We start from the raw sequence: 26486 nt of genomic DNA, 5'->3' as shown, positions 1-26486 counted from the left end.
AGCGCACTCACGGACCCTCAGTAGTAGTCAGCAACACACCACAACATGAGAAAATAAGAGTTGACGTATCGACGAAATTATCGTACAGAAGGAGAGGGTGCGGCGGAGGCTACATCTTCAGTCTTTTCTGGATCGACAGTTTTCTAGTGTCAATCACACACCCGACGCCTTTCAGAAACCAGGGTCTATTCGAAGCGCCCATGTTCAAGCACAACAGCCTCTTAGGGTCATAATATCCATCGTGACCAGGGTCGTGAGCGTACCACGGCCTCGTGGGCCCAAGACTGACAAGGGGTTTGGACGAATTTCCAGCTTTCGGTTCACAAGATTGGTTCATTCCCTTGATGGGCCTTTCCCAGTCACAGTTGGGGATAGGTTGACGCAGCTGTGCCTGGAGCATGCCAGCGACAACCTTGGACTAAACCAATGATCGACTACGGAAGTTCCATGGAAGATCCACTAAGCAATGTGTCAACGGCGGTTGTGGGCTTGGTGGCTTGATGCCACTGGTCCGAGTGTGTGGGATTGGAAAGTCTCCAAGACGCTAAAGTACTGTTCCTGGTCTTCTATTACCCTTTTTGTCAAGCTGATCAGGTCTTGCCAAGGGTCAATCGATATGAAAGCCAGCTACGGTAACGATCCGCGTTCTTCTCCATGCACTATCAATTCGATCCACGTCCACGGGTTTATTCGTCGATTAACGTCTTCTTCTAGATAAACGGTGGTACGGCGATCTGTCCCCTTTTCGTGAGTAGTCAGATCTTCTGTCTTTTCATTGCGAGAACCGATCTTAAAAAACATTGTGAGCCACGCCTATCGTATGACGAATTGATTGTCGATCTTGGATAAAGGTACCATTGTGGTGAGCCGAGCTACTGTCTGGGCTCCCGCCATCTGTCTTATTGTCTCACGTTTCCCCGAATTTACACCGTACGGGTATTCCAAGTTGCCCTTTCAAAAAAGGAATTTATATGAATCAAAATCCTGGGTTTTCATGAACCACGATATGAACACTAAAATCATACGCACAGCATTGGACATTCTTATAAAGTGATTGCGTAAACTCCTATGTCAACGTGCTTGGCATGCTCGTCATTTCGGTTGTGCTGATGATTTGGGCTGACGCTATTTTAAGCTGGCTTGTCTGCTATGAGGAGACATCAAATCTTGGGTCTTCAACTCCCGAAGTCCAGGCATCGTATTCAGCGATGGCTAATTTCATTCTTATCATTCGAGCTGCTCAGTCAGGGTCCTGTGTCCACTTTGATTGCAACAAGCGTTTATGGAACCAGATTGTCGGGTTTCCTGGCAAGCTCCAATGATTAAAGATCAGCCACTTTTGTACGTACGTCCTGACTCCAGAATCGAGACTCTTTACACCTGGCTAGAACGTTCTCTATGATTTTGCGACAAAGAACACGAACCGTGAATAGCATCCAAACCATGTATATCACTCAGCCTCCGAACAGTGCTCTGAGCGATTGAATATGTCAAGGTGGGTGTCGCTTCACCAGGAATGGTTCAATTTTATTCCTCATTATTCGTTACAGGACATTGACGATACTCGGTCCAAAGTTTGATGCAGCAAATATAATGCCTGAGACCCAATTGATCAAATCATAATGCATTATGTTGTAACCAGATTCCGCCAGGTGGTATACAGACCATTTCTCATTGCATTATGTACAATCATGAGTGATGTCACAGGCATCGGAAGTACCTGCCGATAATTTCGCCCTACACGATCGATGTATTGGTTAAACTAGGCACCAGCTCACACATTGCCATCCAGTTTATAGGAACATACCCGACCTTGCTATGAACGTTCAAGTCAAATTCGGGTCACAAACGGGACTTGGGCAAGTGGTAGTCTGAGTTGTATTGAGGATCCGTATGCCTGTAGACGCAAAGAGAGCTCTACACTAATCAGACATATCACATTCACGAGTAGTATCAATTGATAACAGATAAGGCATTAATCTGACTGAATAGGTATTCCCAAAATGGGTACAATAACAAAATCAAGGATGGATAATTCCCTTCAATGGAGAATAGTTGGTGTTCGCGTCTCGCCGATGACTCTTGCGTCACATTTCGACCTGTGCTTTACACGCTGGCCCAAAGTCAATATAAAATTGAATGCTGCGCCTCAGCTCGCCAGACATCTCCCCAAATAGACCTGGGTCACCCTAATGGGTGTTGGTAAGGGAGTTCACTGGGTCATGGTACGTGTAAATCGTATCGCCCCCTTTGACAGCTGGGGCCTTGAAATGAGATATACCAGTCGTCGGGTCAAACTTGCCGCTTTGTGCATTTCGCTTCCCTCCTCCGCCGGGCAAGTCCACAATGAACTTGGGAAGATCGTGCCCGGCAATAGAACCGGTAAGCTCCTCTTCCATGTTGATCAACGTCCGCAGTGGTGTTCGAAAATGCTCTGCTTTGGGTACCATGTCGCATTGGTAGACGTAGTACTACAACACTGTCAGTATTCGGGACATCCATTCGCCATTGGCAGAGCATTCATACCGGCTGAATCCTTAGGGTGTCAGAAAGCGTACGGATGAGCCTGCCCATGGTCTGTACATCATCGTTGACACCCCGCAAAAGCACACTCTGATTGCGAACCGTAACACCGGCATCTCGCAATCTCTTGCTAGCTTTCTCCGTAATCCACGAGATCTCATTGGGGTGGTTGAAGTGTGTATGCAGTGACATTCTTTTGCCTGCCTTCTCTGCCTGCTGGCTTACATAAATTAGAGCATCCGTCCATTTATCGTTGGGATCAAGAAACCGTCCGGGGCTGACAGCTAGTCCCTTGGATGCGAAACGAAACTTCTTGATGTTGGGCATGTTAATCAAGCGCAAGCCAATTTCGATGATGTGCTGCGGTCCAATGTAGAATGAGTCGCCCCCAGAGATGACTATATCATGAATCTCGGGAGTCTTTGCGATATGGGCCAGGCATGCTTCCCAACGAGCCCTGCCTTGTCTGAACTCGAGATTTTTCTCAAGTTCTACGGTATCGGCACCAACTCCGTATGACCTGGTGCAGAAAGCGCAGTATGTCGGGCATATAGATGTTGCTGGTCCGTCCTTAGCGGGTGTGTAGATATGGCAAAAGGCTATTCGATAGACGTACCTAGAAAAAGTGCCTTATCAGGATATCTGTGTACCAGACCTGGTACTGGGGAATCGTTCCCTTCATGTAAGGAATCTAGTTTGCACATGGGATGATCCGGAAGCATCACTGAGCCAAGTGGTATGAATTGGCGAAAGATGGGGTCGTGTCGAGGATCGTTCCAATTGATTCTACTGAACATGTACGGCCTATGTTCATGAGTGTATCAGTCTTCTGACAACAGTACGGAATTTGCGGCTCAACTTACATCAAACGGACTGACATGGTGGAGCAGGCAAAGCCGGCAAGTACATCGTCGATGAATTCCTCCTTGCTTTGCATCTGACCGATACTCTTATCAAAAGGTACGTGATCAGGCACGAGCTCACTGATGAGGCTTCGAAACCGGTCAGGGTTCGATCTAGTATGCAGTTGAACATGGTGCTTTTGCTACTCATGACTTAGCGAGGCGTCCGTGGCTAGGGCGCGTATTCCACTTACACTCCATGACCACGACATAAACTGATCGGCGGAAACATCCTTCCACATGGGTATCTTCCGCCAAAATTCGTGGTTGTCTTGTGGTAAGGGTACTGGCATGAGCGGTACAATGGGGGTTTCCGGGTGGAATTCTGGTATAGGGATCTCACGAGCCAATCTCGTCGACGACGTCGACAATTGACGGTTCGGGAAACACTTGTTGTACGAGAGTTTACAGACGTTCTCTCTGGCAATGCAGCTTTGGCTGAGTTGTCTCGTTATCTCCTGACGTCTTCCGTCGAGCTTCGTCATTCCGCTGCATTGCTTGCGGGCAGACGAGCGCAACGATGTCGAAAAATGCAGCAGCATTATGTTCTATAGGTTCTGTTGCAATAACTAAGCATCAGCTACTTATAATAGTTGAATATGACGAACCTTAGGTAATAGGATGCTCGCGATACCGTGATACAAGGTCTTTGAATAGTCGGTAGTACAGAAACGTGGCACGCGAGGCTGGGGGTTGTGGTAGAGACTGTTGAGATAGCTCACAAGTGAAAGGATCTATTCGCTCTCTTATGATACTTATAAAACAGATGGAATAGCTCGATACCGGCCGGTGACAATTTAGTCTTTCAATTGAAGCTTGGAGAACATGCCGTCTTAGGGGTTGGCCCATTTCGAGACCTGCTTTTGAGGATCAGGGTTTTTATACTTTTTTTTAGGGATCCATTCTCCATATTGTGATAGTACCAACACAAGCGGCGAAGACACAGGTTCGGAAATTACTCATAGTTTGTGATATTATCTTTTGGAATGCAGCAGTTTCTTACTCTCATTCTACAACAGTGGCAATAGTTCATGGCAAGCAGTTGGATCAATACAAACAGAGAAGCCGGGGTGGCTGCTAGCTTCTTTGACCCTGGTCATGCTGTATGAAGGCTGCATCATCACACATATCCAAACTCCTCACATGACTTGCCGGGCTTTGATCCGACAGACCGGATAGCACTCACAGACGTCCCGACCTCCATGAAAATTGCCGTAGACCTCTTGGTTGGGGTCCAACAGCGGTGGTTGTGAGCGTATTTACGGCCTAACAGGCATAAACATCAGGGGTTGGCCCGGCTTGCATTAGCCTATGATCCATTTGATGCGGGAAGGAGCATTAAACGACTTGCAATTGTTGATACTTGCATGTTGTGACCAAACTCCCGGATATTGTCAATTGGCTCTGGTTGTTAAATTCTAAACTTTAGTCCTTATTTTCCTTCCTAGTTGTGTCAAGGCAAACTTTGTGAAGGGGCATGGGGTAAGTCTGGGTATTGGTAATTGAGATAAGTCCTTCATGTGAGTATTATTATTATCCAGAACGTCTTGTCTTGCGTCCCACCTGCTCAACGTACAGAGGCGTGATTCATCAAGGATCAACCAAAACTGAGGATTTGCACAGCCCAACTGGTGGGGGCGAAGCCAGTCTTCCATCTATGACCGGTCATGAAGGGGCGGGCATATGGCGAAGAGCTATCGCCAATGAGTGAGTGAATCCATTGCACAGATTGACGAGCCTGCAGAGAAACCCACGTTAGCGCCAACAAGCAGAGCACGTAGGGATTGTCCAAGCCTCAGAATATCGACCGGTCTGCTTCCAAAAGAACGCCTAGGATTGAACGCAGAAGCTCACCAGGCTAAAGTTAACAAATTGCTGTACAATCCTCCATACAAGGCATTGTGTGGGGAAGCACACGTTTGTTATCATTGGCTACCGAGTATACGGTTCGCCTTGTTCCGAATTGGCAATTTGGAAGCCCCTTCCGAACTTGTCCAAGGTTCCGCTCTTGATTTGCAACCACCTGCCCAGTCGGTGCCCCCAATGATCTCATGGTTTTGGCAGCAAATTCCGTAACATGACGAATTATGGATGCTTGAGTTTCGACAGTCGCATAGTTAATCACAGGCCTTTGGGCACGGGCAATTCGGGCCCACCGACAACATCCACGCCGCACACAACGTCGGATAGAACTACCCTATCACAAGATGCAATATTGATACTCTATAGGTCAAACTTTTGTGCCGGGTAGGACACATTTCGAATTCCGGTTATTGAGCACTGATGAAGCCTCCAAGCCTAATTGCTCATGGCTTAATGATCTGAGCGCAGAGACATAGCGAAGCACCGTTGTCCTACAGATCGTTACTGACAACCCATGACGTTTTGTATACTTCACGTCGAACCTAGCGAGTGGTCTTTGTTGGCTGACATGCAGCATGATAAACGGCCCAGCCGCTGTCATGCGAATATGATTTACAGTTGTCGATGTGACAACGTTCGTCATGGCAATGATTGGTCAGAATCGTCCGGTTGCCACTGCATCATAAAATTGTTGTTAAAGTGCCACACACACACTGTGGTATCCACTATACAACAGCCTTGGACGCATAGAAAAGGCTGCAACATGGTTGTTTCGTCAACCTGCAGCTCTTCAGCGCGGATTTCCAGCAATCAACCCATCGTGATGAAAAACGGCCGGCAGAGAGTTGGAGACTTCCATGTGCCAAGAGTTGCCGAAGACTATCCCTTATTGATAGTAGAAGCGATTCGACTGGAACAGTAGTAGTGCGAGCAGTGGCTACGGAGCGGGCCGTACGGAAACCTTCTCATGCCCATGCCCGCTGTAGTTCGCGCGCGGAAACACATTAGTGAAGAAAATGTCGGATCAGAACTGACGCGTCTTCAGGGGGGAAAACGGCGTTCAACGAATGCTGGCCTTTGTTTCATGAATTTTGAAGAAAAGCCGTTTGCTCAAAGGGGCTGGGTTTACGTGTGGACGTAATGTGGAACCAGAACCGGTGTAGTCATTCCCGACTATGTCGTCAGATACCCGACCGAGAACGGCCAGCGTGGCAAGGACAGGGACCGAGACCGAGCGTTGGTAGATGCAGCAAGGGCGAAGTTTCAAACCCTCAGGGACTGGTCTGAAGTACTCATTCACTGGCTTCAAAGGTCTTGATTGGGTTTTCACTTTCCTGCCTAAGCCGGGGGACAAGGTAGTTTCATGTTGGATATCTACCAACACTCCGCGCTCCTCAAGGACATATCCTTCATGGCGGTAATATGATCGACCTGTACAGTACGTGCTGTCTAAAAAGGACAAAGCTGGGGCCGAAGTTGTTTCATGGCGAGAAGCCATATTTTCGGGGTCCGGTTATGCGCACACAGCTGTTGATTCTGTTGTACTTCCGAACAGTGCCATGGCCATAACCTAAGTCCGCAACCAGCATTCACTTAGGTATCAAGACTAGTAGGAGTCACCGGCAGCCAAAACTGGATGACAGATGTCATGCGCGCGATTGATGTTCTTACTTGTGAGGATTAGCAACATAACGAAGCGAGAAGGTATTAAGACTAGGATATGATGGGGCCAAACATGACAGCCACCCCACCCGGCATACTCCCCCGAAACTAAGTATTCACGTCTGGACGCGAATCTCCATCATGGCGGGAAGCCGACCAGGTCTGCTTGAACTGTGCCACCCTAGCTGTTGAGAGATTTGCGTCATGCGATCTGCCTGGGAGGATTTACGCTGCAACTAGACTAGAAGATCAAGGATCGCAACAAGTTACCTTTGGACTCGGGGCAGCGGCTGAGGAAGTCAGTGTACTTTGAGGTGTATTTGTGCCAACGCAAATGACTGGGTTGCTAAGAAATAGCCGAAAGTCTGATGCATATGTTGAAGTGTGGCCGAAAGTCTGATGCATATGTTGAAGTGAAGCCCAGAAGGTGCAAGCTATACGTGCGCTGCTTCCGATGCACCTGGGAAGTCGTGATGGGCACATATTACAGCCGCGTTGACAGATAACCAACCGGCAGTATATTTCCATGAGCGCGTGAGCCGCGCTTCAATGTAACATAGGTCGCTTAGGAGTGGCACAGCAGTTCAATTACAAGGGGCTTATCGACTACCCGTGAAACCAGCAAATGAAACCTCAGCATTGATATGTATTATCGATGTTGGTAACTATTTAATGTTGGCGTCCGTACTGTGGCAATAGCTCGGTTCTCGACCATGATTAGTCTTGACCCGTCGGTATGGTACGAGCTCCACGCCCCTTGCATTTTCCACTGTCGGATCAACCTGAAGTTGACCGCTGGAGTCGTTGGGCATTTGAACGGCTTAGGCTTGTTGGAGATGTCTGCATGGGTACTTGGACTGCCTTGCCTGTTGTGTAAGTGTTAGAAACAAACAGATAGAAGAAAAAAAAGGAGGAAAAAGGAAACAAGAAAAAAACAGGAAAAAAAAAAGGAGAATTCTTTTTCCTCTCAGAAAATTGCGCAGTTTATGATTGCAAAAAAGCCACAAGCCCGCCGTCAAGCAAACACTAGCACAAGTCACAAACAGCACCTCTTGATGGTTCACAGATTGGCACCCGGTTATCAGATTGCAGAAACTGAGCTCAATTGGCGGTAATCCTATATGGATACAACAACGCTGAACACCTTTTTAGACAGGCGACCCAGTACGAGCCGGCATTGTTCCCAGTGTCATATCCTGGTCATGACGCAGAGGCGGCCACTGCATATGCAGATTAGCTATTTGGATAAAAGCCTGCTCAGGAGGGGTTCCATCTTTATGAATGCTAGTGTGGAAGTCCACAATATAGCCAAAAGTACAGCTTGCCGGTGCACAAAAGTTAGTAGGCCAAAATCATCGTTGGCACTTCGTTTTGGACCAATACGGCAGCAAGGCAAGTCTCGGAATGCAACAGGCCGGCTTTACCTTGAGGTCGGGAAAGTAATGAGTATACCCTGGATGATAGATGCAGACTCTTCATGTCGATCCCTGTCCCCCAGCCCTTACCGACTACGTGCTTGCCCACAGGTCGATCTGATGTCAAAGACGTCACCCCAGCCTTCGACCTAGTTTCGAATGGAAGCGATATACATGTGAATGTAGACCACCTTATTCCAAAGGTCTATGGTCACATGTTAACGACCGTTGCTTCATGGAAAGAAAAGTGTAAGAACAGAAGTGACCGGATATCTGACTTACCCAAGATAATCTTCCTTGATACTGCCGATGGCCCACAGCTCACCCACCTCAGCTCGAGTACCGAGCAGTTTAATACGTGTGTGAGTTCCAACTCTAATGTGCATGTCTTCACCGTTAGTGAACTCGGGAGGAGTGGCATTGGGATCCCACTTGACATCGCCGGGTATCAACTAAGTCCTGTGTGTCAGCCTTTGGACCAGTCCCAGCACATGACTTACGATGCACATACGTGAGAGGAGACGAAGATTCTGAGAGGACCAGCTTCGGCGAAGAAACCGTGCTGGTTTACTGAGACGACGATGGCATCAATCTGAAAGTGGTTAGCATAGCTGCACCTGGCAAAGGGCGAAAGGCAGCAGGCATACCGTCTCTCCCTTGAAGGGTCTCCAGACTACAGCCTTGTACCTCACAGTGAATTCGGCCAATCCACTTCCAGGCAAGATGCGCCCCTCAGAGATGTCAAAGGTGTCCATGATTGTGATGATATAGTAACTGCCCGTGCAAGTGCCTTCGACATCGCTCAATAGCTTCCCCGTGACGAGCTCGTGCATGTTCTTTCCGAAGTAGGAGGGGTGGAGGGTTACCCGGCGCTCGAGGGTGTAGAGGAAGAACATGGCGACGGCGACAGGTGTCCTGTATCTGTATGAAGATATATGAAGGTATTCAGAGTATCTGGATGAGGAAACAAGTGTTGATAACGACGCGTCAGGAGATGTGCCCCGGCAAGCGTTCGGGGGGTCGATTGATTGATCGATCGATCGCAATCCAGTGTGGCGCTGGTTTTCCGAGCGCAGAATACTTTGCGCGCCCTTGAGCAGAACGGTAGGTCAATCGCACGTATGGAGGCTACTGTTGCCGGCGGTCGAGGAAATCGCAACTGCTGCGATGCTTCTGCAAGAAAAGAGCACGGGTGGCTCACAGAATTATGGGTATCATCTAGATATGCTGGCAAAGAAATAGGAACCTCGAGCCAGAGCCAGAGCCAGAAGTAGGAACAGGGTCAGGACCAGAACAAGCTTGGGAGAAATTAGAAACTGTGAACGGCCTTCAACGGATGCAGGCAGCGCCCAAATTGCGCGACTTGTCACCAGCAAATGCGCAAGGGACGGTGAAAGATTGGCGATGGTGATGGCGATGGTGATGGCGATGGTGAATTTTGGCGTCAGGAATGTAGCGAATCGCGACCGAAACCAAAGCCAGAGCCAGAGCCAAAGCCAGAGCCAACACCAGAGAGCCAAAAGTTAGGGCGAAAGCAAAGCAAAGCAAAGCAACCAAACGGCCAGGCTGCTGAACCTTAATTGCATAAACATCAGCCTCGTTGTTCAATACGTCTTTGCTCAATTTAGCATGGTCAACGCGCTAATGCTGATGCTAGACCACGTGTAGTTATGTGCTGCTCAGGCGCCAGGGCAAGAAAGCTTTAGCGTCCTGTGCCCTGTCCTTCATACTTGTCTTACCTGGGTGATGCACCCAGTTGCTTGGGAATTCAGACATCGAAATGATCAAAGCAATGAATGACCTCGGAGGCTTCTACGTCATCAAAGAGCTGAAGCTCAGCATGACTCTCCAGCGTAGTTGTAAGCTGCCATGGAGTTACATGTATGTATACAGTGCTGATACCTTGAATCCTCTTACGGAGCCGACATCTCATGGATATCTGCCCATCCATCGTCTCTGGCGATTCCCCACCAGAAAGAGGGACGGCAAGTTTCCTAACCTAGACTAACCTCACTGCTGGGTAACCTAACCTAGGTATTTGCTCCAAAAAAGAAAAATGCCCGGGGTTTAGCGACCTGGCCTGGCGACTGCACAAGCATTGCACAGCACTGCACCACTGCTTCAAGCAGTCGGACTGCTCACCCTGGACAAGGTTATGCTTATGCTCATCACGAATACACCAAGTAGTGATTCCATTTGCTCCTCACTTCCTGCCCGATCCTAAGCAAACAACTACTCTCACTTCCCGGCATCATATTCTGCTCCCTCAGGACACATCAACTTGCAACAATGTCTCTCAACCTAGAAAAGCAGCTTACCTTTGTAAGTTATCCCAGGCCCTGCCGGACCCTCCGCCCAAAGCATAGCATCGCGTCGCATCGCATCGCACACGACCAGTAATAATAACAACGACCGCTAATCTCCCGCCATCAATTAGTATGGTGCATATCATCACAATGCGGTCAACATTGCTATTCATATGACATGTGTGCCTCTGATCCTGTTTTCAGGCTTTTGCATGGTATGTACAGGCCTCTTACGACCCTTCAAGTCGAGGTATTACCACAGGACCCCAAAGCTGAGCGAAATCCTCGTCTAAAGGCAGCAAATACCGGCACCCTCATCCCGCTCCCTGACGCTCTAACTGTGCCCTACCTCGACCTCAACCTGGGCACCCTCGCCGCTGTTGCCTATGCGGTACTTTATGTCCTACTCGAGCCCGTCGCAGGAACCGTCCTCGGCGCAATGTGCTTGGCTGCTGCTGCCGCCTCCAACAAGGCCCTGCTCGGAAACCCTACCCAGACAAATCAAATCGCCATCGCCACGCACATCATCTGTTGGCTACTTCAGTTCCTGGGACACGGCGCCTTCGAGGGCCGAGCTCCCGCTCTTCTCGACAACCTTGTCCAGGCCGTCTTCCTCGCACCACTCTTTGTCTGGCTTGAGCTGCTTTTCAAGTTCGGTTACCGACGAGAGCTGCAGAGCCGCGTAGACAACGCCGTCCAGGTCGAGATCGCCAAGTTTCGAGCACGAAAGGCACAGAACCCTCCCAAGAATGGAAAGGCGCAATGAACGGCATGCCTTACCAACCCAATAGGACCCACCCAATACAGCACAACCTCTAACATGGCATGCCAAGAGGAGCTTCTCCTACAAGTCCCAGAACTATGCTCTACCATCTGTAGTGTACAACTGCTACAGCCTTGTGGTTAGTCACCGAGCAGTGCCAAGACAAAACACCCCCCGAATAGTAGGTCTCAGGCTGCCGTGCACATCGAAAAGCTGACCTGGCGCAGAGGACGTCGTTGAGTAGAACGAGATGGACGTGTAGTAGTGTTTTGGTCACCGAATGATACCCTTTCGCTTTATTACGCTTTCTACATTTTCACTGGAGTATCGACACTGTAGAGAGAACCCTGTCCAGACCTCAAGATCACATCAACGGTTTGATACTTGCGATTAGCGGCAGCGGAACATGTATTTCGGGTTATGATATATACCATGAATGATAAAAACAAACTTGCCCTAACCTTCAGAAAATGAAAAAATAATGGAACAACGGCCCCCCCCCTTTTTTTTTTTTTTTTTTTTTTTGCTTTGGGTTGGGGGGATAAAAAACACTATGTGAACAAAATGCACATCAATAGTGGCAGCTATCGCCTTGCTCCCGGGATGCCACGCTCGATCTCACGTGCTGCACCGCAGGCGAATGAGACCTCGGAGTCTGTCTCCCCGGGATTATGTAAACCGAAACCGAAACCCATATCTCCTGCCACGCGTTTCCATATCTTCCTCGTCCCAGCTTGGTTTAATAACTCACGAGTGTGGACTGAGGCGTGTACAGGAATATGGGGTGCCCTTGGAATTGGTTTGTATTGGCGCAATGCATATGCTCTCTCGGTCTCTCTTTGCGCATCGAGGTAGACTTCGTACGCTGGTCTAGGCGGCCGTGGCCCCGAGGGACTAGTAGCAGCGTGGCGCTGCCCAGCCATTGGAAGCTTACGTTTATAGGCTGCTGAAAGACCTTGTTTAACATTGGGTACCTGTGGCCGATCAGCAGGTGGCGGGGACCCAGCCGAGCTATCACGATGAAGACCACGAGGCTTCAGTGCCGGCCGCGGCTCGACTGGTTTTTGTAAAGGCTGAGAAGGGGAGGGGGCGCCGATCCTCTCGAAAGCAGGTGTCCTGTCTGCAGAGACGCTCAAAACGCCCGGGGCATTCCAAGTGTTGTGAGCATCTTCCCACCCCTTTGTCTGATAGCCCTCATGAGGCTCACTCCTGCTACCGTGTCCGCTGTGTTTACGGGTCTCACGAGAGGACTTATGAGATGATGACTTACCAGGAGATCGGCCGTCAAGCCGTTTAGTATTTTCCTGGGCCCGCGGTGGTGCTACCGGGGGTGCTGCTGCGCTTGGCCGGCTGTAGCTCACTCCAGCTACGGTATTGGGATGATAGTAATATTCTGGACACCATACAGAGTTTTTGCTCGATATCACCTCATGACGAGGATGTCCATGTGATTTCAACAATTTCTTTCCAGTTTTGGATGATTCACTTACAACATCGTGATGCTCTTTTTGAAAACTCTCATCAACCAACAGGCGGTAGAAGAGGTGTGCACCATTTCCGACACGCTGGCTCGCAAGTACCGTGCTGCCGAAAGAACATCTGTCGCAGCTAGGCCTAGACAGGGGAAGTCTCTGGACAGATCCGCAGTCCTTTCGCCCTTTATAAGTACCGAGCAACTTGTTACGAAAAGACGATTTTTGCTTTTTGTAGGTTTCGCAATTCGAGTGTTGTTTTTCGATACGTTCGCAGTGCATACAGACTGCTTTGATAACCTTACACATCTGACTGTTTGCTGTAGCTTTTTGTTCGGAAAATGCTAAGGATGTCTCGATCTGACTTGGGTAATCCAACAGCTCCAAGCAGTCAGAAGGAGGTCTTGATGATATGATACTTGAAGATTTTACATAATGTAAGGTCAAGCGTTGAGGCGTCAGATTAAATAAGACCGTTTGCTTTATTGTCATGAACAAGGAAGTGATCCAAACTCCTGTCGTCAATGCCATGTCTCCCCAATAATGGGCCTTTCTTGGCCAACTACTTTGTTTTCTCAAGCTTTGTTAGATATATGTTTTGAGTCTATAGGGATTCGACTGACGCCGGCCCTGTGAATCTCCAAGTCCATCATACGAGCGAACCGTGCCCTGAATTTATTTGCCAATTGGACCGTCATAGAAGACGAAGAAGAGCGGCACATATATATGAATGTCCTCTGTTCAAATCGCGCTAGTCATTTCTAGATCACTCGATCCATATCATTGAGTCTTTAAGGCCCGGACGGCAAACCCGAAGCTGCAAAACAGCAAGAATGTGGACCAAGTCAAATGCGATAGACCATGGTCGACGTGATTAGGTGGCTCCGCAAGAACACCGCCCGCGATAATCATTTAAAGGACACTGAGTGTATCAAAGGATAATTACTCCAATACAATGTGGAAGTCCTCCGTAGCCATCTCACTGACAGTCACTCCAGTGGAGATTGTTCGTCCTTTTCCACCTACAGTGCTGCTAGGCACGGTGTACACCGTTGGATATCGGAAGGCCACGCCTGGAAAGACGAAGCTTTTGCTTTAGAAGATACTCGCAGGCGTGCCAACTACGGTTATTGCAGTGCGAGGTCTACCGGAGCAGGGGATGAAAAAAATACAGACTTGGTCATGCACGGGAAAATCCCACACAACGAAGGTAGGCTTGGTGAGTTCACTCATTCAGGATGAGGCCATCGAGATTGAGAGCGAAGGTTTTATTAATAGACAAATCTTCATCAATGGCTTCCTTGACGAACTGAACGAGGTCTCTATGTACAAGCAATCTTCAAGTGAGGATGAGTACATTTCCGACAATCATCATGGACCGGTTGTTGATCGTGATACTTTGGTCCTAAAGATACAACAATGGTTCCATGGGCCTGAACTTGGAGTCGAACTACGGCGTCCAGAAAATGGATATCCGTCTTGCAAAGACATACTATATCGAGGAATAGACGACGAATGTGCGTGGCGGATGGTCTTCGCACGACGGCCGCATGAGGATTTTGTATCGCCTAATCAGCTGCCTCCAATCAATTTCGATTCGATTTCTCATGGAAATTGAATTGTCGAAGGGCTACATTTGCCTATAGTTTCTTGTTACTTTTTCCTACTTTGCAGTCACTGGACACTCACTGGTAGCCAAATTTACGCATACCCCTATCTATCTTATCTTAATTTCCACACTCATCAAGCTGATATAAAAGTAGACCAATTTATACAATGGTTATTATTTGTTCTTGCTACCTTGGTGGTATCAATGAAAATGCACTCTTTTCTGTCACTTCTATGTCTGAGTTATTTACAAGCGCGGGTATAATCCCAGTCGGCTGCCACTTGATTGATTCTCTTCCATTCCCAAAAATAATGGAGACCTAAATAATAGCAATAATAAAAAATCATCAAATTGTTGGAATATGGTTATCCGCGGTCTCGCACGACCATATAGTCTAGCTAGTTACCGGCGTACTGACGGCAAGCCACTACAGCCACACCGTGGCTGTCGGCAGCTTGCAGCCGTATAGGCCAAACCCCTATCTGTAGATCGCGTACGATGGGAAGAATCCCTTCTTCCTTTCGTACGATAGCGCTGAATAGATCTATTTGTCGCCCAAACTGTACGGAAAGAAATGAATGGAGAAGCCATTCCACACAAATAATATTTTTGTGTTTGTGTGGGAATTCATCCAGATGACAACGCATCTTGTCAGCCTAATTGTACATCCACAAAAAAACATTGCTTGCAGCGGTGGTGCAATGTATTTTGACACATTTGCTGATGACTTTTGCACAATACAATATTGTATAATGATGTTGTTGAAACTCTTAATTGTCTATAGTGAATATTGAAACTTGGTTTTATATGGGTGGCCACCCGAAGTGTGTGCGAAAGAATGTCTTGCGTCCATTTTTACCCAAACGCCCCTCCAGATCCCGTTTCCAAATCCGAACAACCAGATTTACTGGTAACATACCGCTAGAATTTGTCGCGTAGGTATCCATCAGCATTGTCCAAATTATCAGGCCGGGCTCTGATAGCAGCTGATTGACATCTGAACTTGAGGTGGGCCAACGTCGACGGTCTCAGTGCCATAAGTATAGGTCTCAGAGCCATCAACGCCCTCAGCAAAGCAGTTGACGCTTGCAGGGACATCGTTGATGATAGCAATATGGGAAACACTGAAGTCAGAGTAAACGGGATAAGTGCTACCGTCAGCCGGAACGTACTGAGTCTGAGCGACACCAGCAGCGCCCTGGAACTGAACTTGGACTTGGACATAGCTGCGGGCGTTGATCGATGGAGCTGCCAGTCCAGTGCCGGCGAGGAAGGTGATGGTGGCCAAAGCGAAGGATTGCATTTTGATATTGAACAGTGAGAAATTACTCTGTTTGTAAAGTATTGTTTTATAGTTATGGATGTGTCTGAATTGGTGAACTGGAGATTCAACGTACGGTGTTCTTTCTCTTTATATACTCTGGGATATTGATTTCTGAAGCGATGAGAATGCCTAGTAAGCATATGATTACCGGTCCGAGCCCGCACTGCCGTAGCTGTTGAAGCTGCAAACACTCAGAGGGTGGTAGACGAAGCTGTACATCTTACCACAGCCACGGTTTTGGACTACAAGCGCATTAGCGGTACCGTACTGTTGAGTTGTAAATGATCACTCAGAAAATAATATCTCTCGAGATAAAGAAAACTAGTCAAGTCAAGTAAAGCTAGCGACACAGTCATCCTCTCATGGTGTTGGTCTGCCAGTTCAGAACAACGTTACCTGTCAGATTGGCAGTACGTTTTACGCACAGCTCCAGCCCAAAATAGTGTCTTCATGTAGACACATGAGTTTTCCAAAAAAAAAAAATTTAATTTTTTTTAGAAAGTCAATCAAACTTCGCGCTATTGTATAGAGAGTTAAAGCTGGGGAGCTAGTCAACACCCAGCCATACAGTACGACAGCCTCAAGCTAAAAATAGTCGCCAACAACATTGCCCTACAAAACAAGTGTCGTGAGACATTCTCTCGGGTTACTCAACCGCAGTTCCTCGACTAGCGGCGAAGACTGAAAGGACTGATCGATAGTCTTTGACAATGCAGACTGCCACAGCACAGGCACGGGAGTCTCTGCCGGGTCAGCAGCAGGCTCTTCCATTCGGTCACCCAAACGATGTATCATCAGTTGCGGCCGCGGACACTAGATATTGACCGATCTCACAGCCCCTTCGTGTGTCTCGAACCATACCATAATTGCCGTTTTGTTTAAGGCTGAGTGATGGTAAGATCGAAGCTTACGCGTTCGGCCCAGGAGACTTTTTTATTGAAGCCTCATGCTTACAGCTACAGAGGTTATGCTCTCTGACGAGGAGATACGTAGCGCACTAGGAAATTTAGCCAATTATGCCGTGGTTGCTGCCAGAAGATGAGAAAATACTGGGAGCACAGAAACGGCCAGAAGCGTGCGGTCGTCCTTGCGAACAACAGTCAAGGATAGCTAATGATATTCTGCAATCCCTGGGCACTTATGTATGATCGTGTTGTCGAACGAAATGGAACGTGCCAGACCCAGGCTTGTTTCTTTTATTCCATTGGCCAATTCGGTATGCATATTACACGGACTGGGATTACACAACAGTGGATCAGCAATATTGAGGTGATGCTAAAGGCTTTGGGCAGAACCAGGGAGTTTCGAAGATAGAAAAACCCATGCGACAGTGATTATCCTGATCACTTTCCAGCAGACTTGCCGGCTCAAACCTTTTAATTTCTTTTTATAAACTTCCTTTTTGACGAGGCGGCTTACCCCAGATTTTGGGGTCTCCACAGAAGAAAGGCTGGAGCTGACGTGGGCTGGGGCTGCCTGCAGCAAGCTTCAAGTTGGAGATCCAGGAGCCTGGGAAAATTATGTTGCCAATCTCACAACCAAAGACCTGAGAGCTTCTTGCGACGACAAGACAATCGTTTCGGCTAGGCTCGGTTAACCTCGTCGTTTACACATATTTAAACAGCAAGCAGTTGCGACTAAACATCTAGATGCCTTGAGGATACCAAACTAGATCTAATCCAACGAGAGCAAGAAGGAGAAGCAGATAACGCACAGAAAGGTACAAGGATCTGCCTACATGCAATCAATTTGAATTCAACATTATATCCAATTCGTTCGGCGTGGCGTGTATGATATATTCAAACACGGCAGCAATCATGGAGGCAAAGAAACAATGGGCGATGCTAGGTGAGGCTGGTCCAGACTCTTTCCTTGGCTCTTAGTAACCCTCCAGCCCTCTAACTAGTGATGGTGGGCAGAGAACAACCCGGAGGTCATGAACCAATTAGCTAGCAAGCTAGGACTGTCCGGAGAAGTTTGCTTCTATGACGTTTATTCCCTTGACGAACCAGAGCTCTTGGCGCACATTCCTCGCCCAGCGCTTGCACTTCTTGTCATCATCCCGCTAACACCAGCGTGGAACCAAGATCGTCAATATGAGGACAGAGGGAAAGGCAGTTATGAAGGTGCTGGAGCCGACGAGCCCGTGATCTGGTTCAAACAAACCATAGGAAATGCTTGTGGCTCTATCGGTCTGATTCACTGTGCCATTAACGGCCCGGCTGCTGAGTACATACAGTCTGAGTCGGCCCTAGATGTGATACGAAAGAGCGCGATTCCGCTCAAGATGGCAGAGCGTGCTGATATACTCTACAACAGCATGCCATTCGAGGAGGCTCATAAGTCTGTTGAGCAAGTCGGCGACACGCCTGTTCTCCCGTCTACAGAGCACACCGGTCAGCACTTCGTTGCCTATGTCAAAGCGAAAGGAAGATTATGGGAGCTCGAAGGCTCGCGAAAGGGACCACTGGATCGTGGTGGCCTTGATGAAGACGAGGATGTGCTTAGTCCACGAGCTCTCCAGTTAGGACTGAGGAGGATCATCAAATTAGAACAGGACAGCGGCGGGAAAGACCTCCGTTTCAGTTGTATTGTCTTGGCTCAAAAGTCTTGAATTACAGAAGCATCACGACGAACAATATAATATCGTCCCCAGCACGTGGGAGCTTATGATTGTGCGCATACTGCTAAAGCCGAAAGGGTAGTAATCTAGTTATGGAACATCGACTTCCGTGCACTGCGTTGGTGGAAACAAGTGGTCGTTATTAGTTGATATTGCGTGGCTCAAGACTGTTGCTGGGGTGACAGTTACGAGCGACGACCGTATGACGTTGATGGTATTACAAACTGTAGAGTACGACGGATGTGCAGCTGGCAGGACGATTGCAAAGCAGGCAACAATACTGAGGATAGAACCTTTTCGAAAATCAACGGCACATGCTGCCTGCTTCTATACAACCGGGTTTGCTGCTTTGTTTTGCAGGATAAAAAGTTTGTGTTCTTGGGCAAAACTCTTTCGGATGCGTTAGCCTCCGAGTGTAACGGGACTGGGCTGTAAGCAGGACATTCGAAGATCGCCCAGGAAGATGTCGAATACTATTCCTCATCAGATGTTTGGAACGGGAATCCGGGACTTCAACGAATTTCGAATGGCGCACATGTTTTGTAAGAACCACGACCCTAACTTTCAATTTCGGGTGCTACTGGAACAATTCTTCTCAATATAGGTCCACTACAACTGATGGCTTAGGAGTCGCGCAAGTATGCTTCCTGAGTTTTCACAAAGGCCTCTAGAGGCGGGTAGCTTGCAACTCATCCATAAAGGCCAATGTCGTAGTCTCGACGTAATTGTCATGTCTTTGGCTATAAGAAGTCGAATCCTAAACCAAAAGTCTCCGTTGTTCGAGATCGTACGCATCCACTCAACTGTAATATCACTACAACCTTCAGAGAAGCTACTCAGATTCCCGTCCACCGTATTGGTTAACTCTCTGCGGTACCGACTACCGATATTGCGAGAAGATACTGGCAGCTAGACAAACTATGGCCAACCGTGGGTGAGTATGCCGTCAGAATGAAAGTATCTAACTGCACAACGACACCAAGTCTTGCCTAAACCGCGAGCTGTTGGACTTACACACCCCACATAAAGAGGATAAGGGCAATCGTCGTACTCCGCCACAACGTAAATGGGAGGTTGTCGCTAATCGTTACGCGGTTCCAGGGTCATAGTTTGACCCATGTTCCACGCTGTGGGTGGAATTTTGGTCATGGCATTGTCGATTCCTATCGGTGAGGTAAAGACGTAAACCTCCATTATGCATTGAAACATGAGAGGCTTCATTGAAATGTAACAGGAACTGCGCAAACGTGGCTAAATTTGAGTGAGTTTGTAATACTCCTGGCTTGTCGCGCATCGCGTTAATGAAGGGACGATCGCCTGGGACTAAGCGAACGGTTCCGCTGACTGCGGCGTTGGTTCCCTGATATTATCGCCCAGAAGCAGTATATGATGCAGGGAAGGCTTCTTTTGAGCTTTCCACATTGTTTTTCCCCGGTGTTTCTTTTCGGCAGAAAGCCCGTGTTCTACTATGTAAATGCTGAGTGCCAGCTAGAGAAACTCTACTGAAGCCGTGCTCATCTAAGATGGTGGGGAGCCGGACTCGCCCCCGTACTCAACCCACCGAACGCCGTCATCAAAATATTCGGCACTCACTCCGCGCGGCTGCTTTCAACTCACGCGACTTCTGTCGATATTTCACGGGTACCAGCTCCCCTTCCCCTAGTCCCGGAACATCTCACTAAAAGCTGAGCTCTCCATTGTGCTCATAGCCCGTTCTACAAATATTCAGGGACGCAATAGGTCACACATCCACACAAATCTTGTGACGGTCCACTCGACAACTACGTCACGCATAGAACCTTCGTATCAACATATGCGCATCAACGCTCAAAAGTTTTGGCATGCTTTGATATGTGGGCAAGACACTTTGCAGGTCAGTTTATACTGGATTCGTCTCGATCATGACTGCTGAAACTCTCAGACAGTCATCCCTATAGCGCCAGCCAACGGACTTGATCCGCACTCAATGACACCAGGCCTTGCCGAGCAGTTATACATCTTCCATTGCGGACGTGGTTCTTAAGGTACAGGTCTGGTAGCTTCAGAGCGTACTACGTATTGCTCCACAGAAAAACATGAATACCAGCACTCCATCAAGCTCAGCTGGTCCATCGGCTACTATCAACAGCAGGAAAGAGAGGGGAGCCATTGCGGCTCAAGCCGTAAGTAGTTCATGACCATTCTGAATCGTCTCTCAAGCTTGTACTTGAAATTATTTTCTCCTGAGCCAAAAATGGCAAACAGTAGCCCCAATGCATGATGCCCATCCAAGATCTGCTAGAAACTGACTACGCCTAATTCTTTCAGTGCGAAAATTGCCGACAGGTGAGTTGACGACGCCGAGGGTATCCGAAAATGCGTATGATAGCACACAGCAATACCAAAGCTGTCGACGACAAGCGCTCAGCATGGTACCAGAGAGCTTGTTTGAGCGTATCAGTTCTTTGCCTCAGAGTCTGACAAGCTGACGATTACAGAGAAAACAGCGATGCTCAGAGGAGCGGCCAAAATGTGCGAGCTGTGTTCGAATGAAGGTACGGACAAGCTGATGATGGTGATGTCAAGATATTCTGACGCTCTGGCTTAGCTTGATTGCAAGTATCGGGAGCCACAGCCGACAAAGTAAGTCGCAACCCGCCACACTACCTTAGATTTGTTTTGTTTATCCGGGATAGTGGTTCCTTGGTTAACTTCATCTGACATATGACAGAAAAGATAAAACTTTGGTAGAGATACTGGACCGCTTAAAAAGCCTCGAAAGAAAAGTCGACGAATTGAGTATCAGGGGCACGGCACCATCTTCGCAATTCGAACCATTACCAAGACATCCGCACCAAACCCACGGCTCCGACTCGCTTTCAGCCGAACCAAGTCGGTCCAATTCATGGCCTCCTACTAGTACTGCCAACCCACACGCTTCACTTCGTCGAAACACTTCGAGCAAGTCACACTACGAATATGTATCTGGTGCGTACAAAATGCTCACCTGGCCCTTCGTGCAGCGGTTGTTCGAAACAATGCAGTTTGACTCTTCGCAAATCAATTTCGCATCGCTGCAGAAAGACGGGCTCGCCATAATGATGGGATTGAGGCCTGGTCCGCCGCCATTATCTACTGATACCTTTGGTACGCAAATATTGGAGAGCCTGGGTCCCTCAATTTCTGGCCACCAGGAAATGACCTTTGGCCCGATTGACCTCAGCTGGGAAACCATCAGCCGCCAGAGCAAAGCTTACTTTGATACTTTTAACCTGTTGTACCCCGTCGTCGATCGGCAGTCCTTCCAGACACGAATACTTCCAATGGTCACAAATCATGGCTTCGACGAGGGCATGGAATCAACACTAGCACTCTTGGTGCTATCACTTGGTGAAGTCGCCATAGCTGGCACTGAAGGTGAACCTCTGGTGATTTTTCGAGGTCATCCCAGCGGTGTTAAAGGCGGATCCCCAGGAAGACCTCCGGGTTCCCAGCTCTTTAACGAAGCCAGAAAACGAATGGGGTTTAATCTCACGGACTTCAGCCTTGAAAACGTGCAATTATTTGTTCTGGCTTCGTAAGTCACGGCGTGTCGTTACGCGATGTCACACACTAATGGTTCAGGCAGGCTCTACTACGGCTCGTGTTGTCTTCATACAGTATGTATTGGTTGTTACTTAGGCTAGAGAGCCGCAACTCATCTTACGGACTACCTAGGAATTCTGGCGCATGACAAGCTCTGCATCATTGGCATGTCAGGCTCTTTTGACGAGGTTTGTATCGAAATAGTTATGTCCAATGCATGGGCTAATTTTGTTTCAGCAATCCGGAGGAACTGAAATCGCCAAGAGCAGATCTTGCGCGGAGGCTTTTCTGGCATTGTCTGATCATGGAGACGTATGTTATATCAGATATGAGCCCCGACAACGAATTTCTGACGACCATAGATTTCTAAATCTGGAATTCAATGTCCCGTCGACGGGTTTACAGCACCTAGAAGACATCGTTGGACTTCCCGACTTCAGTGCCGGCGATTTCTCGGAGGAGGACTATATCAGCAACCAAGCATCTCACTTTCAGGAGCATTTCGCTTCTCAGATAGCACTGCGAAGGCTATCAGTCGAATTCAATGCAACCTTGAGTAATGGTGAATAGCCTCCCGTCCCCAGACAAGACGCTTAGCTCAGCCTTGTGCCATGGCCCGTGACTAATGGCCCTTCTGTAGTTAACGACATGCCATTTGGAGGGTCGCCCACTCCCGGACCGTTGGATGGAACGCAGTCCTCCGTCATAACGACTATGAAACACCTAGCTGCACAGTTGGATCAATGGCGTGGGTTATTGCCTGCATATCTTAGCTGGGCAGATACACCATTCGACTCTTTCCTAGGCACAGATTTGAATACCTACAACAACCCGGTACACTCTCAGCAAGTATTAGATGGACATTCGCAAGTCAATTTTAGTTCAGAGCCGATCAACGATCCAGCACCCGATTACCTGTACGCTGAAGACATCCAGAACGCCATGCTTCGGACCCGATATTTCTATGTCAAGTTTCTCATTTTCCGGCCATTCATATACAAAGCATTACACTATCCGGAGCATATGACACAAGAGGATGCCGAAGGAGTGGCCATTTGTTTACAAAGCTCTTTGCTCTGGCCGGTGGCGATGTCGCCAATTCGAGATAAGAAGCGTCTCATCCCATGCATTGTTTTCTGGTCTCAGAATCTTTTTGGCATACTGGTCTTGTTACATCTTTCGCAGCAGGTACCGATATTGATCCGAATAAGGAATGATTTACTAGGTAATCAATTTGCTATCGATGCCAAGGAAACAATACGTCTCTATCTAGACTGGATTCGAGATTTGAAAGATATTGATGCGACAGCCTCATGGTGTTGGGCGATAGTGGAGGCCCTGTTTCCGCTGGAAACCTGAGAGGGACCAAAAAAAAAAAAAAAAAAAAAAAAGACAATTGGAGAGTTGCCGTGGCAAGGGGAGTCCTATATGTGCAGCGATGACTATTTATCACTATTACCAAGGTGGCAATGATCGGGAGGTCTGCACAGCGAATTGACCCATGCTTGGCGTTGTCAGTATTGAAAGGCGATCAAGTGCCCAATAACTTGGCGACGGACCCGAGCACGGCGTGACGCTCGTAAACGAGATAGTGACAACTGGTAGTCTCTGCATGAAGTATTAGTAGTACTGCATTGTCTGTTATCCTGTTACACTTCAATTGTTGTGAGCTTTAGCTGCCGCTGATCAACCGGAAAACTGGTTGACTGCAGTGCAACAAGTGTGTAGATGCTTACCAATTACGGTATTGTTACAATATTGAAACAAACCATTCCTTCCAGTCAGGCAGGTAGAATCTATGCATTCTCGAACCCTCCGGAAAAGCTGTAGAGGATGGCCATGCCAAGGCGCGTAAATCAAACTGAACACACATATTCTAACGCTGAAAAACATCTCGCTTGCCGCACTCTTCGAACTAAGATTGCATACATCAAACAGTGTAAGCAATACGTGAACCTGCCATTACCTTGAGAAGTGCCTGATCCTAGCTGGGAATTACGTCCCAAGTCGTTTTTGCGCGGTTCAAGGGTGGGGTGAAAGTGGCTTGACCGATCCGGAAGGTCAAAACAATCCATAGTGCAATCACTGGCGCGAATCTCTCTCATTCCACACATGAAGCAGCACACTTGTCGGCAACGATTGGATTCAAGACGGAAATCATCCTTCTATCTTTGGGCATTCGGTTTTGTTGTGTGACAACAGCACAGACCGTCGGCATGCGTGTGCACTTCTCCATGATTGGTCGGTTCAAGGACTCAAGGATGAGCGCTTTGGTTTCAACTGCTGTTTGATACAACTCTGAAATCAGTATCAAAGGTTGTTACCGACCGAGCATCACTGCGAGGTATTCGTGGCTTCGTGCTGATGTCTCAATTGCACCGCCGAGCGGAAAGTAGTACGCTTTCTCTCATGATGCAAAAAGCATCGGTTACGTTAGGACCGCCCTGGCAACTTGCTTGGTCTGCTGTATGCATGTGTCGCAAAACGGCTTCCATGTGCCGGCTGGGTAATGCAAGCACTGGAAACTCGACACGTTCTGGAACTCGCAACGGTATACTTGCAGATGACCTGATTTCAAATTGGGAAACATTGGCCATCAAGTATAAGATATTCGATCGTTACGGCACGTGCATGATTCATATAGAAGGACGGGACCAGATCGTGCAGGACGTCGATCATAGACGGTCAAAATTTCGAGCACATGATCCGGATTCTGGGAGATATGCTACCACCGCCTTCTGTTGTCCGGTTCTCGCTCGGCTATGGCTGCGGAAAGCATGTCATATCTCAATGCTTGCTGGTTTGAGCATACGCCCGGTCAAGCACGAGTACAAGCAATATATAATTAAGTCGAAATGTCATATAGGACCAGGGCACATCCGCTCCCCGCATCTCGCCCAAGCTGGATGGTTTATGTCTAAGCTAGGTCGTCGAAGCTTTGTGGCGATTCATTCCTGCCGAAGTGTCGTCCGATCGCTGTTAGCCTATGGACTCTGAAGAGTAAGCATACCATGTGGGCTATATCACGCTGGTCGCCGCGAAAGGACCATGCACCTCCAGCGTCTGTCGCAGATCCGGGATCGCAATGCCGCTTGAGGGAAGTCCAGAAAGAGAAAACATTTGCGGCTCTTACGCACAGACTACAAAGCCTATTTTGCAACATGTGAGGCAGGAAAGGATGTATGGAGTACTATCACATTGTGCCTAGCGGTGGTACTTTTCAAGGACAACAATTCATGCGTCGCATTGTGCTGATCCTGTGAGCACAGTAACGACGAGAGCTAGTCAACTGTTGTCTTTCTACCCACCATTGTATCGCGTGGCCTGACATGCAAGGATTATGGTAGGTTGCGGATGCGTGGCACGGTCTCCCGTAGCCAACAAGCACGCCCTTGAGCTATATCATATGCGCCACGATAATCTTGCATGCATATACCTATTGCGGCGCTGTATGGAGGATACCGAGGAGCTTAGGAAGACCAGGATCATAGACACAATGTTTCGCTGTGGCTGGTTGGCTCAAAAGAACGGAACAGGCGTATCAAAGAGGATATCTGGCCCGCGCGATCGTCTTGTGTCATACATTCAGCCCAGTAGATAGATAGGCAGAGGAATGGGGTTTGACTGTATTTGGGAATGTTTCTCTAAATCCGAGCCGTCTGGGCCTGGTGGTGTTTATGACTATTGGTACCCTCGACACCTTTATTATGGTTATATTCTTGGCGGCGATCGAATGCGGCCGGTGACCGCACATGCGGGAGTTGAGGTCCCAGTTGCAAGACAGTGGCTTCAGAACAGCTGGATATAGTCTCCATGCCTCAGCTTTGCGGATTTGTCATGTGAGTCTATCCCATTGCCTTGCTGACCAACCGTAGAGGGAATAAACGGAACACCATCTGGGCCGCCTGTAAGACCAAAACCACCTGGTCTAGCTCGCAATTTCGGACCACAAATCTAGTTATGAACAGTCCTCCTGAGCTATAGATAGAGTGTTTTCCGCCATAGCTATAGTGAATGTGTACTATACACACACCTGAGTGATGGACGGCAAGTAACTGCCCTAGTGCTAGGGGGAAAGTACAGCTTCGGAACAAACGTGCCACACCGAAAAGGATAGAGATCGAAACGAAGAGGCTGACGCCTCTGTCACTCGCCAAGTGTGTTTGGGTTGATATACGGGAGACAATAAGCTGCAGCTGCGTTTCTCCCACGCGCAGTTACACGTCAGCTAACTTAATCTGACACCAACGTGGCAAAGCACCGGTTAAAGGGTGATGCGTACTCTGTAAACATTTCGATTCGCTTACAAAACAAAATAACAGTTGAGTGGGATGCCCAATAAGCCCCCAACATATGTGGCAAAATGCCTTCATTATGGGTGCAACAGAAAAGTACGCGCCCGATGACCATCGTGTACCCGCATCATGATAAATAATCATGACGCTTGTGATAATAGAATA

General features: G+C 48.2%; 8 protein-coding genes across 8 annotated transcripts; 4 read left to right on the top strand and 4 right to left on the bottom strand.

Annotated features, from left to right (window-relative positions):
* Positions 1-2189: 2189 nt before the first annotated feature.
* On the bottom strand, positions 2190-3910 carry BKA67DRAFT_664313 (uncharacterized protein; the record flags this gene model as incomplete). Its single annotated transcript, XM_046108351.1, has 5 exons — positions 2190-2471; positions 2527-3083; positions 3140-3327; positions 3387-3568; positions 3620-3910. The coding sequence occupies 5 exons, from the start codon at positions 3908-3910 to the stop codon at positions 2190-2192; spliced, it is 1500 nt and encodes a 499-aa protein (XP_045952991.1).
* Positions 3911-8643: 4733 nt separating this feature from the next.
* Positions 8644-9261, bottom strand: BKA67DRAFT_595672 (RNA polymerase Rpb7; the record flags this gene model as incomplete). The annotated part of the gene is made up of 3 exons (XM_046105191.1): positions 8644-8817; positions 8877-8957; positions 9013-9261. The coding sequence occupies 3 exons, from the start codon at positions 9259-9261 to the stop codon at positions 8644-8646; spliced, it is 504 nt and encodes a 167-aa protein (XP_045952990.1).
* A 1541-nt stretch (positions 9262-10802) lies between these two features.
* BKA67DRAFT_526197 (uncharacterized protein) lies at positions 10803-11437 on the top strand (the record flags this gene model as incomplete). The annotated part of the gene is made up of 2 exons (XM_046098733.1): positions 10803-10886; positions 10967-11437. Coding segments are annotated over 2 exons (555 nt in total), but the record flags the coding sequence as incomplete, so codon positions are not given.
* Positions 11438-12018: 581 nt separating this feature from the next.
* On the bottom strand, positions 12019-13437 carry BKA67DRAFT_541438 (uncharacterized protein; the record flags this gene model as incomplete). The annotated part of the gene is made up of 1 exon (XM_046100936.1): positions 12019-13437. One exon carries the CDS (start codon positions 13435-13437, stop codon positions 12019-12021), a length of 1419 nt encoding a protein of 472 aa, XP_045952988.1.
* Positions 13438-15268: 1831 nt separating this feature from the next.
* BKA67DRAFT_584441 (uncharacterized protein) lies at positions 15269-16304 on the bottom strand. The gene is made up of 2 exons (XM_046104147.1): positions 15913-16304; positions 15269-15845 (listed from the first exon to the last, which is right to left on the bottom strand). The coding sequence occupies exon 2, from the start codon at positions 15816-15818 to the stop codon at positions 15480-15482; it is 339 nt and encodes a 112-aa protein (XP_045952987.1). The 5' UTR covers positions 15819-15845; positions 15913-16304; the 3' UTR covers positions 15269-15479.
* A 1352-nt stretch (positions 16305-17656) lies between these two features.
* BKA67DRAFT_595671 (ubiquitin carboxyl-terminal hydrolase) lies at positions 17657-18453 on the top strand (the record flags this gene model as incomplete). Its single annotated transcript, XM_046105190.1, has 2 exons — positions 17657-17687; positions 17759-18453. 2 exons carry the CDS (start codon positions 17657-17659, stop codon positions 18451-18453), a joined length of 726 nt encoding a protein of 241 aa, XP_045952986.1.
* A 2080-nt stretch (positions 18454-20533) lies between these two features.
* On the top strand, positions 20534-23634 carry BKA67DRAFT_104793 (uncharacterized protein). Its single transcript, XM_046094850.1, has 9 exons — positions 20534-20873; positions 20940-20996; positions 21050-21084; positions 21173-22018; positions 22070-22100; positions 22159-22214; positions 22264-22338; positions 22389-22588; positions 22667-23634. The coding sequence occupies exons 1-9, from the start codon at positions 20871-20873 to the stop codon at positions 23383-23385; spliced, it is 2022 nt and encodes a 673-aa protein (XP_045952985.1). The 5' UTR covers positions 20534-20870; the 3' UTR covers positions 23386-23634.
* Positions 23635-24265: 631 nt separating this feature from the next.
* Positions 24266-25331, top strand: BKA67DRAFT_105138 (uncharacterized protein). The gene has a single exon (XM_046094851.1). The coding sequence runs from the start codon at positions 24391-24393 to the stop codon at positions 25021-25023; it is 633 nt and encodes a 210-aa protein (XP_045952984.1). The 5' UTR covers positions 24266-24390; the 3' UTR covers positions 25024-25331.
* The last annotated feature ends 1155 nt before the right edge of the window (positions 25332-26486 follow it).

This window comes from Truncatella angustata (assembly GCF_020726525.1).
Source record: "Truncatella angustata strain MPI-SDFR-AT-0073 chromosome Unknown BKA67scaffold_10, whole genome shotgun sequence".
Taxonomy (NCBI): Eukaryota; Fungi; Ascomycota; class Sordariomycetes; order Amphisphaeriales; family Sporocadaceae; genus Truncatella; species Truncatella angustata.
The sequence above is the reverse complement of the archived record's forward strand: the minus strand, read 5'-3'. Positions and strand labels throughout refer to the sequence as shown.